Consider the following 13,987-nt stretch of genomic DNA (forward strand, 5'->3'; position numbering starts at 1 on the left):
GACGATTGGAACATGCAATTGGGCTGTGAGTTTCCTGTGCCGCTAAACCAGTAAAGTAAATGCTAGAAAAGCTGTGTGCTGGTTAAAACGAGAAACGCTTCGTCACGAGGTAGTAATTCTCAATAATAAATCGGGGGTCCGGAGAGGACAGCGGCTGGGTCCGGATCTGGACCATGGTCCACCAGTTGGTGACCTCTGATGTAGATATGTGTGTCCACCCGTTTGAGCTCATAAGTGGGGTCTGATGTATAAACAGAAAATGAATGATAATATAATAAAGCAGAACAATATAAAATATGTTGTCATAGGATTATAATTGCTGGCAAATACTTTACCTTAATAAACACAGAGATGTCTTTTAAGTTTCATACAGCTACATTATAGTGTGTTTAAAAAAGCCTTTAGTATCTGCAACACCTTCAGAGGACTTAAGATTCATGTCCCCCTCTCCAGCCCTCAGCCATCAGCTCACAGCAGTGATCACCATCTCTGAAGCCAAGACCTAAATGTTAAAAAGCTGTGATTTCACAAATGGATCTGTTGCATGTACCATCTCTGTGGGCGTCTTGGAAACAATGATCTTTTCATCCATTAGGCTTGCATAACACACACCTACAGCCACTCAGAGCTCTGGGCCGACACTTTAGCCCGTGGAGCAGAGCTGTCCCAGCAGTACTGCGGGGGTCGGCTGTGGTCATTCTCTGGATTCACATAAACGTGGGAGGCATTTAAAGTGGAATACTCGATCGGAAATATGCCAAAAAAGCTGCTCCCATCTTAAATATAACCTTTTCAGTTTTGACAAGGTGAAAGAGTGTGTGTGTGGGATGCCGGAGGGGGATTTGCAGGTATTGGCAGATTAAACTTAATGCCCGACTACAGTCAGAGGGCTCTGAAAATGTTTACTAAGCATATGTTGCAAGAAAGCCTGTGTAGGGATCCACTCTGCTTCATGGCGCTGTATAAGGTTGGTAATTAGCTCACTTTGTTTGTCGTGATGCCAACTGCATTTCACAATATTGTATTGTTTCTGCCAAATGTACTAAATTGATGCACAAACTGCACATTAAGCACTCTCAGGCAGAATCACTTAAGTCACAATATAATAATAATTTGTCATTGAACCATGTTAAAGAGCATAACAACAGCTAGATCAACAAAGTGCAAACTGACACTAATGGCAAAGAAACAACAGGACCTCTGCGTTTACTGTAGACATGCAGTCAATAGCCCATTAGAAAAAAATTACAGCATTGGCTGTTTGTTGAAATTTTGACATTTTCTTGACAAGCGACCTCTTTGTGTCAATCGTTTAAATATCGACTGTCCCCTGTCAGAAGCAAAAGTGTGAGGTGATATTGTGATGGTCCACATCACAATATAATCACAAACTCATTTACCTGTATAAAGATACATTTTACCAATTAACGTATCAAACCTCTTCTATGGACTATGTGCTGATTGGTTGGTTGAACATCTGGCGTGTTGTAATTGGTTGTTGTAGATATAATTAATTTGAATATATAAGATGCAGACATTCTATTTATTGAGAACTGACCAATTCTATTGTTAGCACCATATTATTATTCTTCGCCTCTTCTGCTGCCCATGGTATATGGGTGCCGTATTAAAACCTATTTCCCCACTGACAAGATGTTTTTAAAATGAAACATTCAAAATGAAACGCATTGAAACTTACTCATCACTTGAAGGAGTGTACATTTTCAATTCAAAAAGGACTGTAGTAACAGTGCCAGAGTAGGTATTTATTGTCAGAGTGGTATCAGACTGTCACTTTAACTTGAAGCCTTATGACATCACAGTAGGATGCTTAACTGTCATGCTTCCTGCTACAACAGGTGTGTCCATGTTATCATAAGTGACATGTTTAAATATTGAATGCTTGTTTATGTGTTCAAGCTTTTCTGCATTAGATGCCTCCTAAAGCATAAACCCTTGCTGTGGGTTTTGTCATTTCATTTCCGTCCTTCATACTTGGATTTTTTTCTGTCATTAATTTTTTTTTAAATGGCTATACTGACAAGGAGGGGAAAAAAAGGAGAAATGGTAAGGGCAAAATGCGTTGAAGGGGGAATTGGTTGTGACACGAGGAACTGAATGAAGTCCAGCGGGACTTCCTGAAGCTTTTAAAGATGTGGTGGAATTGGGTTTCAGACAGGCCCTGCCCAGAAATGGCAGTTCCTATCTACACTGGCAGCAAGACTGAAAACCTGATACGCTTCCATCATTCTCTCAGTGCTTCTCTCTCTCTTTTCCCCTCCCCTCACTGGTCGCTGTAGTGAGATGTGATCCAGGGGAAGAGGAATAACTCAGTTCTTAAGTGAAGAAGCTGGAGCTCTGTGCCTTCTTTAACCCAGAGGCCAGTGTGAAATACAATACAACCCAAATAAATAAATCTTGCTAAATAGGTAACACAGGTTTAAAACCTGTAGAAACACATGCTATATACAGCGTGTAATCAAAGGAAATCTGTAAATCCTAGTTACGCCAAGGTCATGCTACATGATAATGATTTTTGTTAGATTAGATCATAGAGTGATTAATTTTTGCCGTGAGAAGCATGGCAGAGGCAATCATAGTTGCCATCTTTCATGACATACCGAACAGCACCAACAACAAATGTTTAAAGATACAATGTGTAAGAAATGGCCAGACTTTTAGTTTAAAACATTATCAACAGAATGTGAATTAACAGTTCTGGCGTTATGTCAAAGATGTCTATGTATTGTGTTGCATATCTGTGGAAGTTTGCATGCTAGCCATGGCCTGTCCGGTGTTCTACTACTTGCGCATCGAGAAGTAATAGTCTGATAATATAGCTCAGACCAAAATTGTTCTTTACACTGTTCCAACAATCACCAACTCCGGTTTGGTTGAAATAAACCCTCAATTGATAGAGTAAGATGTAAAAATATTATAAATCTTTACACTTTGCACTTTTTGGTTTCTTTTGCCTTCCCATTTGATAGAAAAACAAAAAGGGTGGGTGTGTAGTATACAAACACGTGTGCAGTGAGTGACATAGTAGCCATAAGTAGAAAACATTTGGTATGCTCCTGACTTGAGGGTTTCAGGTTCACTGATATGAAATAAAACATTGTTCTTTTGCTTCAATGTGTAAAGTTGAAAGAGCACGCTGTGCTTTTATTGTTCTATGTCATTGAACATGTTTGCAAAAAAATGGACTCGCTAGTATTTTTGTAGGTGGTTGCACTATAACACTCTAAATGGGATTAAAAACAAGCAATTGTTGCACTTGACGTCTGTCGGTCGGTCCATTTTCAGGCTGATAATGTGTAGTCTAATCTTGGCATTAATTGTCATGTTTATGTAAATTAAGTATGATTTTCTGGATTTCAAATACAATAAAATTTGACCAAGAATTGTTGGTGGTGGGGGTTTGAAATTACCTTGAGAAAAGTTGCAAATATAGAGTTATTTAGAATTTATTTCTAAAATAAGTTGCGTAACTCTGTTGTTGTGCAATGGACAGAACACCTAAAATATATACACTTTAACACTTTAAATTTGGCAAAGCGTGTAAAAGAAATAGCTGTCTTAGTAGCACTTTTCACCCAAACAGCAACATTTATGTGTGTGGATCTCCATTTTCAAATGCTGTGTAATGAACATGTTGAGAGAGGTTTTGATATAGTTTCAAGAATATGCCACTGTGTGGAGCTCCTAACTTTCATATACTTTTTTAACCTCTCCTCCATCCTGCATCAGCCATATATAAGCTAACCACAACTCTTAACTGAATCCATTTAATATAAGCAGCCAGTTAGTGGAAATATACCTCATTGCTGTTGTTAGTATGAACTGCTGGGAGAAAAGGTCAGTACAGCTCATTTCTTGACAGCCAGCAGCAGCCCAGACAGACGTATCTGTGACTGTTGATGACATACTGATCCAGTAATCATTTATTCCCTAATTGCGCAAATACAGATCTTACTCATCTCTTTACGGTATTGCTCTGAATGTTCTGTGGAGGCTCACAAGACCGTAATAAGCTTGAAAGGGGATTTTTACTCCTCACTTGGATTAAAACAACGCTTATTTTAACTGCAAATTTCATGTTTTTGCTACCTAGTTTGAAAATGTATGCGGTCACTTGAGTAGTGAGATTTGTGACCCTAGGGATGTTGAAATGTGTTTACAGTCATGTCAAAACAGATTGTGCAAGCAACGAGAATTGTTTTCCTCCTTTTAGAGCATTTAAAAAAAAAAAAAAAAAAGTTTCTCTTTTTGTGACAGTGATTCAAATGTGCACTGGTACCAGGGTAATAAATCAGTCCACATCTTAATTTAATGAGTTCAGTAAAATTATTACTTACAAGGATTAACTTTATAAATTATAGATTCTGCATGTGATAACTAGAAATTTCAGTCAAACCTGTCCAACTCTATTTATTTCTGCAGAATTCATGATAAAAGATGTCTTGATTTTATTTAATTTTTTTATTATTTAAGTGCATGAGTAACTTTTACCAAAATGGGAAGACATAAGCTGTCCACACCTCCCCTCCCCTCCATAACACAGACACAGACTCCACCCTCTCACTCACTTGTAACAGGAAGTGAGTCGTACGCTGGAATGCTGGCTGTGGTCAATGCACCACATTACACAGAGATGGAGAGAGAGAGAGAGAGAGAGAGAGAGAGAGAGAGAGAGAAAGAAAGGGGGCAGAGCCATTTGGGCAGAGGCTGATCCACACACTTTCAAAGCCACACACTCCCATTCTCACACACAAATCTCAGACAGCAGTACTAGAGTGTGCAAAGGACGATATGCTGCAGTCACGCCAAAGTGTCAGGACTTGGAACATGTTCATCGGACTGACTGTGGACTAACGACCGGAGGATATTTTAGAAGGAGAGATCCTCTTATCTTATCAGGTGGTAGTGTCACTCTGGGAGCAGTGTCTGGGGTGAGTGTCCAGACTAGAGCAGCACTTAACTCCTGTATATGGCTCAAAAAACACTCTGCCTAGAAACTCCTGTGTTTTTGGCTGTAATTTAAAATCTAACTCCCCTCTGAGTCAGGAGCTGGTTGCAGTAAAACCTTCAAGTCTGGAATGTGAAACATGACTTTGATGTTATTTTGGATTTGTCAGTGTGCAGTGTGTGCTGCCAGTAAAAGGGGGTGTGTGTTCTTCATGTCTGGTGGGTTAGAGAAGACTTTTGGAAACTTTGAAACCAAAACAAAGATCCTGCTGTGGAGAGAATATGTTAAAAATGGATGATAGATGCAGCTATGATTGATTGATATGTCTTGGAAAAGTTTTATACATTGTGCAGCGGCTAGCCTATTCAATCTCTCTCTAAACTCTCTACTTCAGTGCCCTTTTCTCTTTCTCTCTGCCATTACAATGTCAGTGAAGTTGTATTTCGGGAAGCAAAAGTCACGAGTCAATCGCACATTCTTGGCATTGGCTTCAGCTTCTATTTCAGAAGTGGCGGGGCAAAGGTTTGGGGGTATGTGCGTTGTGTGGTCACGCTGTTACTCCAAAGAATTCTGTTTATGTTTGCCAGGTGAGAAGTGGTTGGCGGGTTCAGTGCAGCTCTGAGATGATGTTGGTGAACAAGTCTGGATTCATTGACTCAGTCTCGGAAGTCATCGGCTTTCATCTGATAACGATTTAGCCTCTGGGGGCAATGGCCAATATTTCTGGGCTTCCGGTGTAGCCAGCGGATATCTGGATAATGGCTGTCTGGGCCAAGGCTTCCTTTTCTGTGCGCTGGTCATTGTTAATAGTCTGATTTGCGATTTGAAAGCAGAAACATTTTTATAAAGCTACTCTCTGAGATTGGTAAAAAGCTAAATCAGCGTCAAAAGGTAGCCAGTGGGTTCTAAGATTGCACTTCGGCCAATGTGTTGCTCCGCTTTTGCTTTCCACATGGATTTTTTTTACCTGCGTGCACCCAAACCCCACTCAAACTTGATTGGTCAACACTACTCGGACAGCAAACACGAACCAGATTTTTTCTGATACCAAAATCTTACTTACAGATTCTTCATTCATATCTGTTTATAGAGATTATAATTGACTTAACAGCCATGGATAATCACTCTTGAGACTCACATCCTCTCCTTCCTCTGACCTCCCTTTTCCTCCTTCTGTGCTGGGTCTAAAGTCTTGCATAACTGGGGAGTTTAATCTTTGTCCTTCTTAAGGGTCTGGTGGGTTAAAAAAGCTGATGTACCCTCTCCCCACTTACTCAGTTAAACGGCTTAACGGAGTGAGGAACCCCCCATCCTTCCACCCTCTTCCAGCTCAGACCAGGAGTGTAGATTAGGGGTTGCATTGGTTCAGTCAGACGGCAGAATGGATCTGAGGCTTTGGCGGTGGGCTGCCAGGCTCGCAGAGTGAAAGGCTGGCGATGCATGTGGAATGACATTCCAGACGCCCAGGCTTGTTGTATAATGGGGGTGGGGGGGCGGATGCGAGGCCGCTGTGGCAGGGGAGATGTCAGTCAGTCAACTGATAAAAAGCTTCAGGGTTCAATTTGAAATTGAGATACTGGCCTGCCTGTCTGAAACCAGCTCATACAAAGTGCCTGATGGCAACAAATAGGAACAGTGGAAGACCTTTTAACAACCTGTTTTCATCTTGGTACTAATTTGCCAGTTAACATTAAAATACTTGAAGTTGAACTTGATTTGCAATAACCTGTATGATTATTTAAATTAAATTAACCAGACAATAGGGCAGTTGTATGATTGTAGAGTTGGCCGTGGGAGGGTTATAAAATACTCTGAATTGACAATGTCAAACATACTTTGACTGACATGAGGCAGCTATGTTTGTTTGGATTTTAGGCACTTCCATATTTGAAAGTGTCAATATTGAGTTTTCAGAAAAATGAGTTTCCTGGTCCTAATTACAACTTAGATGTTCACATTGATGTTTACAAATCAGAAACGGGTAATTATGTTAACTCCAATATGACATGAATGTGGTATTAAGCTGTTAATGTATTTATGCAATGCATGTTATGTTGTCTGTTCTCTATTGGTAATGTCTTCTACAGGGTGAATTCCCCTTGAAGGGACAATAAAGTGAAGTCGCACAGCATTTTGGTGTAGAAAACATGTCACCAATCATCTTTGCTTTGTGCTTTGCTCTGTTTAAAAATGGGTTAAAGCATCTGGCACCTTTGTTATCTTTTTTATCCTCTTATCTGGTTTTGTGAGTTTGTCGGCCAACACATGCTGTAGTTCTCGGGAAGGAAAGCACAAACCTTACATCATCTTGTAGACCTGGATTCCTTGGTGCTGAATTATTTATAGCAAGTAGATTGTGCAGATACAGTACTTCGGCATCATTTGTAGAGCTAATAAAAGCTTATAATATTTGCACGGTCAAACTTTGCTGTGTGACAGTGTTGATTGCTGCAGAGATGCCCGCACCCTAATGGAACAAAACATTCACTAGGAGAAACAAATGTTTGTTTTACACATATTACATTTGTTGTCTAATATACATTGACCTACACAGCAGATCTTGTACTTTATATTTGCTCAGGACTAGTCATACAGCAGTGGAGGCTTTAATCTCCAAACAAGACACTTTGTGTTAAAAAAAAACCCTCCCACGCCCGCACTCCCCACTTCCATAATCCCCTCTTTAATATCTTGCATTGCCAGTGGCATTTGCCTCCTGCAAAATGGAGGATAGGATTACTAATGTTAGGAATGTAATGGAGGAACATGATTGAACATGTCACTTTGGTGTTTGCATTTGGTGGCCTAACGTGTTTTGTGATGCGCAATGGGTGGAATCACTACTCCCTTTTCCACAGTAGAGCCAGCCAAGGTAGGCTCAACAGGATCAGAGCTGGTACCGACTCCAAATGTCTGTAAAACTAGATCAAAAGCATTCGTTCGTTTCTCTGAAGCTGCTGCCCAGCTAACAAATCATCTTTGCTAGAAATAAGTTGCAAAAGAATTACAGTGTTTGTCTTCTTGTAAGAATGTGTACGAAAATACTGTGTAAGCTCTCCATGCTGTAGCTCTGTTTGGCCCTGTGGTGGAATTCAGGCTTGTGTATGTCGGGGATACAAGCAGAGTTAAAACGCATTAAACTGAGGCTCAGGCAAAGCAAACAGCAACCATCAGCATTAACCCCCTCACTGCCTTTATTCACTCAGCTTATTTTGGTTCAACCAGTCACTCAGTGTTGTCTTTGCTTCTCAGCAGTAGTTAACTGTGCATCATGTGGAGTTAACTGACAAACTGTTGTTCAAGAGGCATCAGAAAGTTGACAAATGAGTCAAGTAAAATTGCAGAAGTGGCAGAAAACAACAGAACGGCTGACAAAAGTGGAAAAAACACAAAAACCAACAAAGGCTGGTGTGTGAAAAGAGGCAGAAAGAGAAAAGCTAAGCAAGCAAATTGACTTTTAGAAAATTAAGGCACCCCAAAAAAATCATAATTTGCTCTTTGGCAGAGTGGCAGCAGGTAGAGAGAGTAGCCCTAGCTCTCTGCAGTTTGCTGGTATTTATTTTCCAACCTGACCAAGCTGTACTAACATGTAGCCACAAGCCCAGGGCTCCAAAGCATTTAGGCCAAGCTATGCCTGAGGTCCGCACCTGTTGGTGTGATTGATGAAAGCTTCCACCTCCACAGCCTCAGTGCAGGTTGCCACTAATCACTACTCACTGGTGACTCCACTGTGTACTCTGAGGAGAACTGTCTACACCTGGAGTTACTCACTTTGTTTCAGCCACATAGTTAAGTTTGTCAATCAACTATTTTATATGAAAATAATCTAATTAAAGCTCAGTTGTTTAATGTCGACCAACAGTCCAAAACCCAAAGGTTTACTACCGTAGAAGAAGAAAACTATAAAATATTTACTTTTTAAAAGATTGATACAGTGAATCTAACCCTTTTTTTCTTAAAACAATTACTCCACCAATCAATCGATTATTAACATTGTTAAAGATTAATTTTTTGTCCACCAGCCATTGATAAAGTAGGTATTTATTGTTTCTGCTCAAAAAAAAACATTTTTTTTTATAATTGTCTGTTGTCTAAAGCTCTCAAAATTATGAATAAATACAAGTTTTTAGCTTTCAGCCACCTTGACTCAATGTAAATTTAAAGAGGAATGTCCCACTTGCTGGTATAAAATACCAGCGAGTGAATCTAAATAATGCAAAATAACTACGCACAACATGAGGCAGGCACACAAACTCGACAGCGGCCTGTTCTTTTAGAGTCACTTGAGTTTATCTTACAAAACAATCAGCAAACCAACAAGATGTGGGCCACATTCTCTATCAAAAGATGTTAAAAATAACAAACAAGGAGGTCCTTGTGTCTCTACATTGAGGACTGGTGCTGGGACAAAGGCTGCATTCTTCATCAAACCCACAAGTTGGATCTCCTCATGCTCAGAATTTCCGTGGCTGCTGCCCTTCTTTGAGACATTTTGGTCTCTGCTGCTTTTAATATTCCCCAGTCCCCCCCTCATTATCGGAGCAAGGCATACTGTACAAATTGTGACGTCATGAAAGTGGACTTTTCCAGAGGCGGGTGTTTCCCTTCAGGTGGGAGTGGTAACAGCTGAATGGAGAAACTGTCCATTAAATGCTGCTCTGTTCAATTCCATACTGCATATTTAAAATATGGGCAGAGAGTTACCTATAGACTTACACGGACATTTAAGGGATGTGTCCGTGCTTCTTGCTTCTCACTACGAGAGTCAAAACTCAAAAGAAATATACAATTTACACATTGTACAGAGGAACAACCTATACTAGACTGCTCCACTTTTGTAAGTTAATCATTTTATCAATTTATTTCTTTTTCTCTATAGTTTTGGGAAGCGATCAGCAGGCAGCCTGCGACGTGGATGTGAGTGCATCGTCCTGGAACCCTCAGAGATGATTGTGGTGAGTCCCATTTTTCAGACTTTTAGCACGCAAGTGTCAAAGGCATTACCTCACACATACACGTACGCACTCAACCTCATACACACCTCTAAAGATGCACAAAATAGATTGGGAATTTTTATTTCGACAAAGATTTTCCTCTTATTCAACCACAGATAAAGGGAAATAATACGATACATCAGCAGTGTGAGAGAAGCAGTGTGAGAGAACTTTCTCACATTTTACCACCCAAATGATAATTTTCTACCACTTCAGATCCAAACACCTAACTCGTATTTTTGTAAACCTGCCTTCATATAAATCATAGCACACTTCAGTTACCGCTTATGCTGTCAAACTCTTTTATATCGTAACAAGTGCAAACTGCATTCACCTTTCATCACTGATGTAACGATCCCTTATTCAGGCCATACCTACATTACCTACAACAGCTATAATTTGCAATAACATCATTGAAAGTTGGTCCTGTGGTGTTTTGTACTAATTTGTGTAAATTCCTCCTATTGACATTTTATCACAGTGTTGGCACAGCTGTATGCCACTGTGTCTTTGCTGAAATCCAGCATCTGTGGGGTTTTTCAAGTCCAAGGCTGGTAGAAACTCTGACAAAGTTTCACGGTCGATCAGATGTTGGCTCACAATAGAAGTTCTTTAGAACAAATCATTCCCACCTCAGAGCAGCACAGAAGCATGATGTAGAAGCAGTCATCTGTAGATCAGATGAGTCCTGTAGATCAGTTGAATCTAAACTGGGCAGGAATTTTTGTTTTAAGTATGTTTTGTCATTCTTGTTCAAAATCTTTCTTCAGTTATAACTTTTCATGGAGAGGAGTACTGCAATTACTCTCTTTAATCTCATATCCACCTATAGAGTTACATGCACTTATCAAAAACGTATCACAGGGATAAATAAAGCTGCAACTATCAATTGATCTATTGATAGTTATTTTATGTTCTTCACTAATTCGTTCATGGCTATAAAATGTCAGAAAATAGTTTCTTTAAGCCTGTTTGCCCGACCAAGCCATTTGGTATTAAAATTTGATCTGTATCCAGAATTGTTTGTGTTTACGCCTGGTATTTTTAACGTGTTCTTGTTATCCTCATTGAGATCAGATCTGTGCTCTCCAGAGCAAAACCTGCACGAGTAATTTAGGTGGTTGCAATTTCGCCCCAGACTCCCTTACAAAATCTGAGTTAGGGAAAACTTTATAAACTTTGTGACACACTGTCCACTGTATATTGTTTCAGCTCTAGGGATAAATACTTGTAATAAACAGTTAGAATTCAAGAACCCCTTCTACTGAGCAGGGAGACATCTTGAACTTAACCTTAAGACAACTTTGTATCAACTGAATGATTGTGATGAACCCTCACAGGTATACAGTATAAGATAATACGGAAAAATGTAGTTTTTATAGTCTATTGAATTCTGAAATTCAGGTTGAAAGAGGACGGTATTTCTGTCAAAGAAAATATTAAATTGTGAACGCACAGGTGACAGGACATGCATGAATAACAATATTTTGTTGAGCAGTTGCATGCAACAGTGTGTTGAGGGGCAGTGAACATAGCTGTGCAAATAGTTTGAGTACTTTGGCCAGAAAAACTGTGCAAATAAAGCCAATACGTCACACCATTTTGATTGCTGACTAACTATTTGTCCACCGCTAAGGGTTAATTTGGTTTCTAGGATAGGATACTGCCACCTTAAAATCACACCTACACGCTCACTCTCCACCATTTCTAGCATGTACAAATCCACCCTTTGCCACCTTTTTTTTTTTTTAAAGGAAGGCATTAAACATTACCCACATCTTCTCAACATATAATAACTGATTGGTGCTGCTGCAGTCACAGGACATCTCTATGATCTCCCTTTCACATGCTATAATTGCTGTGTCTTAGTGAATGTGCATCATAGATGGGGGGGCATCTGTTAACTGAGCCTGTATCAGCTCCACACAAGTCCCTCAGTAATAACACCCTCTGCTCTGCTCGCTGCAGACACTTTCTGGCCTTACCCTTTTTGCTAAAATAGGTGCCAGCCCACCCTATAATTATTGAGTAGGGTTTTGTGCTGCTGGAATATAGATACACATGGCATACCCCCTCTGCTACAAGTTTGAGCAACACACAGAAAGATGCACACATGCAGACCTGTAGTAGCAAACATGAGCAAAGAGACCAATATGTCAAAAGAAAAAGAAAAAATAAGCCGCTCACGTGTCCGTACTGTACACACACATACACACTTCTCAGAGATTTGCAATTAGACACACTTATGCTCTCACTCACACACAGCTCCCCTGTCGTTGTCATGGCAGCACTTGGTACGGCAGAGAGAGATTTTAGTGGTGTAATCCCAAAGGCTGAGCGCTGTGAAATGTGAAGCCGCAGTGAAAGTAGCAAGTGAGAGGGGAGGAGGAATGGGTCCAAAGTAAAAAAGAAGAAGAAAAATGAAATATAAATATGTCATTCCAACTTGACCCAAAGCCGCCAGTCAACAGATTGCTCCCATTTAAGTAGCATTTAACCAAAAATACATCAGAAAACTGGTCGACATGACTTCACTGCTTGCTATGTTGAAGAGACATCCTGTGCCAGTTTCCACTTGGAATTTTTTTTTTCCCTTCTTCCATTTCATTAAAAATGGAAACATGGATTTTTATCTTGTTTTAACGTGTAATTTCATTGTGGTTAATAAGAGACAGACAGACAGACAGACAGAGAGTTGAGACTATTTCATCTGCTTTTTCTTTCACTCCCTCAGACTCCATCTCTGTTCATCACTGTCTGTCAATCAAGTTACTCACCATCGCTCTCTATCTCCCTTCCTCACTCCAAATTCCTGTCTCAACCCTGGGTTTCTTTCTCTCTCTGTCTCTCTTTTTGTGTTGTGAGCACCCTTTGACGTAGGTGTGCATCGTGCAGCCCACACGCACTTCTATTTTTACGCAATGATAGGGGCGGGAGGCAGGGAGGAGGAGGAGTAGGTGGAGGAATCGGAGCTGGAGTATTGGAGGGTGGGGTGTTTGGGATGAGTGTGTGTGTGGTTTTTGGAGGGGGTATTGGGGGAGGGTGTGAATAAAGATGAAGACAGTCACTCCCCCTTCTCTATGTCTCCCTCCCTCCCTGTCATTTCTAGGTGGACTATATGGATGAAAATGAGGAATACTTTCAGCGACAAGCCTCGCACAGACAGTCCCGTCGGCGCTTTCGGAAGATCAACCAGAAAGGGGAGAGGCAGACAATCATCGACACAGTGGATCCGTACCCCACCGGAAAGCCACCCATAGCCCGGGGATACCACACGGTGAGTTGCACCCTCAGCTACAGTTTTGTGTTTACCCTCGCTGCGGTGGATCGCTGTGCGCCCAAAGGCGGCTTCAGTGTCGCTCTGTTGCCGTGTTGTGCTCTGCTTGTGTATCGTGCTGCTTCTTCAGAACCTGTTGTGCTGTCTTGCTTCAGATTGTTGCTGAAAATTATGTTCCCTGTTAAACCAACTTTGTGATTTCTGTCTGTTTGATGGCCTTAGCTGACACTCGGTTGTAGGTTGATGTGTTTTGATGTCTTGTGTCCTAGGGAAGGGCACTCCTGTTCCCACCGGGTGCACTTTGAACCCTTTTTCCTAATCTTTGCACTGAGCTTTCCTTCCTGTAGTTTTTGATTGTTGTTTTACCCGTCCTTGCTAGAATAGAGTTCCTACATTTGTGTGCAATGTTTGTAGCTTCTGCTGGCTTTAGTGTGTTGATCAACCCTCTCTTTAATAAATGTTTTGTAGTTCTTTGAGTATCTTGTAGATTCTCTGCGCTATACCTGCCTCGTCGAAAGTCTGTCTCTTTATGCTTCTGGTGGTTGTCAGAATACTCTTCTTTAGTGAGTTTTATTTCATGTTTTTATCACTTTTTCACCCAGCATTTGCAGCTTAACACACTCCTCACTAATGCATTACTTTAACACTTGCCTTAAGTTGTCTCTGCAGTTACGAAAATGATTGTCAGCATATTCCAAAGCAAATTATTTGTCACCTTTTCATATGGTCATATAGGTCCTTGGATCT

At 40.6% G+C, this 13,987-nt stretch overlaps 1 protein-coding gene across 11 annotated transcripts in view; it reads left to right on the forward strand.

The window, feature by feature from the left end:
- rapgef2 (Rap guanine nucleotide exchange factor (GEF) 2) overlaps positions 1 to 13,987 on the forward strand; it is a 106,515-nt gene that overhangs the window by 40,429 nt on the left and 52,099 nt on the right. For 10 of the 11 annotated variants that reach the window (XM_038698737.1, XM_038698740.1, XM_038698742.1 and 7 more), the window contains exons 5-6: positions 9,849 to 9,924; positions 13,073 to 13,240. In XM_038698737.1, the coding sequence (XP_038554665.1) occupies positions 9,849 to 9,924; positions 13,073 to 13,240 (244 nt within the window). Of the gene's footprint in view, positions 1 to 4,760; positions 4,953 to 9,848; positions 9,925 to 13,072; positions 13,241 to 13,987 lie in introns of those variants that run through there. The other variant, XM_038698743.1, reaches the window with a different exon arrangement.

The sequence above is a fragment of the Micropterus salmoides genome, unplaced genomic scaffold, assembly GCF_014851395.1.
Source record: "Micropterus salmoides isolate LMB-PRFRI ecotype aquatic unplaced genomic scaffold, ASM1485139v1 Ms_hic_scaffold_5, whole genome shotgun sequence".
In the NCBI taxonomy this organism is placed as follows: Eukaryota; Metazoa; Chordata; class Actinopteri; order Centrarchiformes; family Centrarchidae; genus Micropterus; species Micropterus salmoides.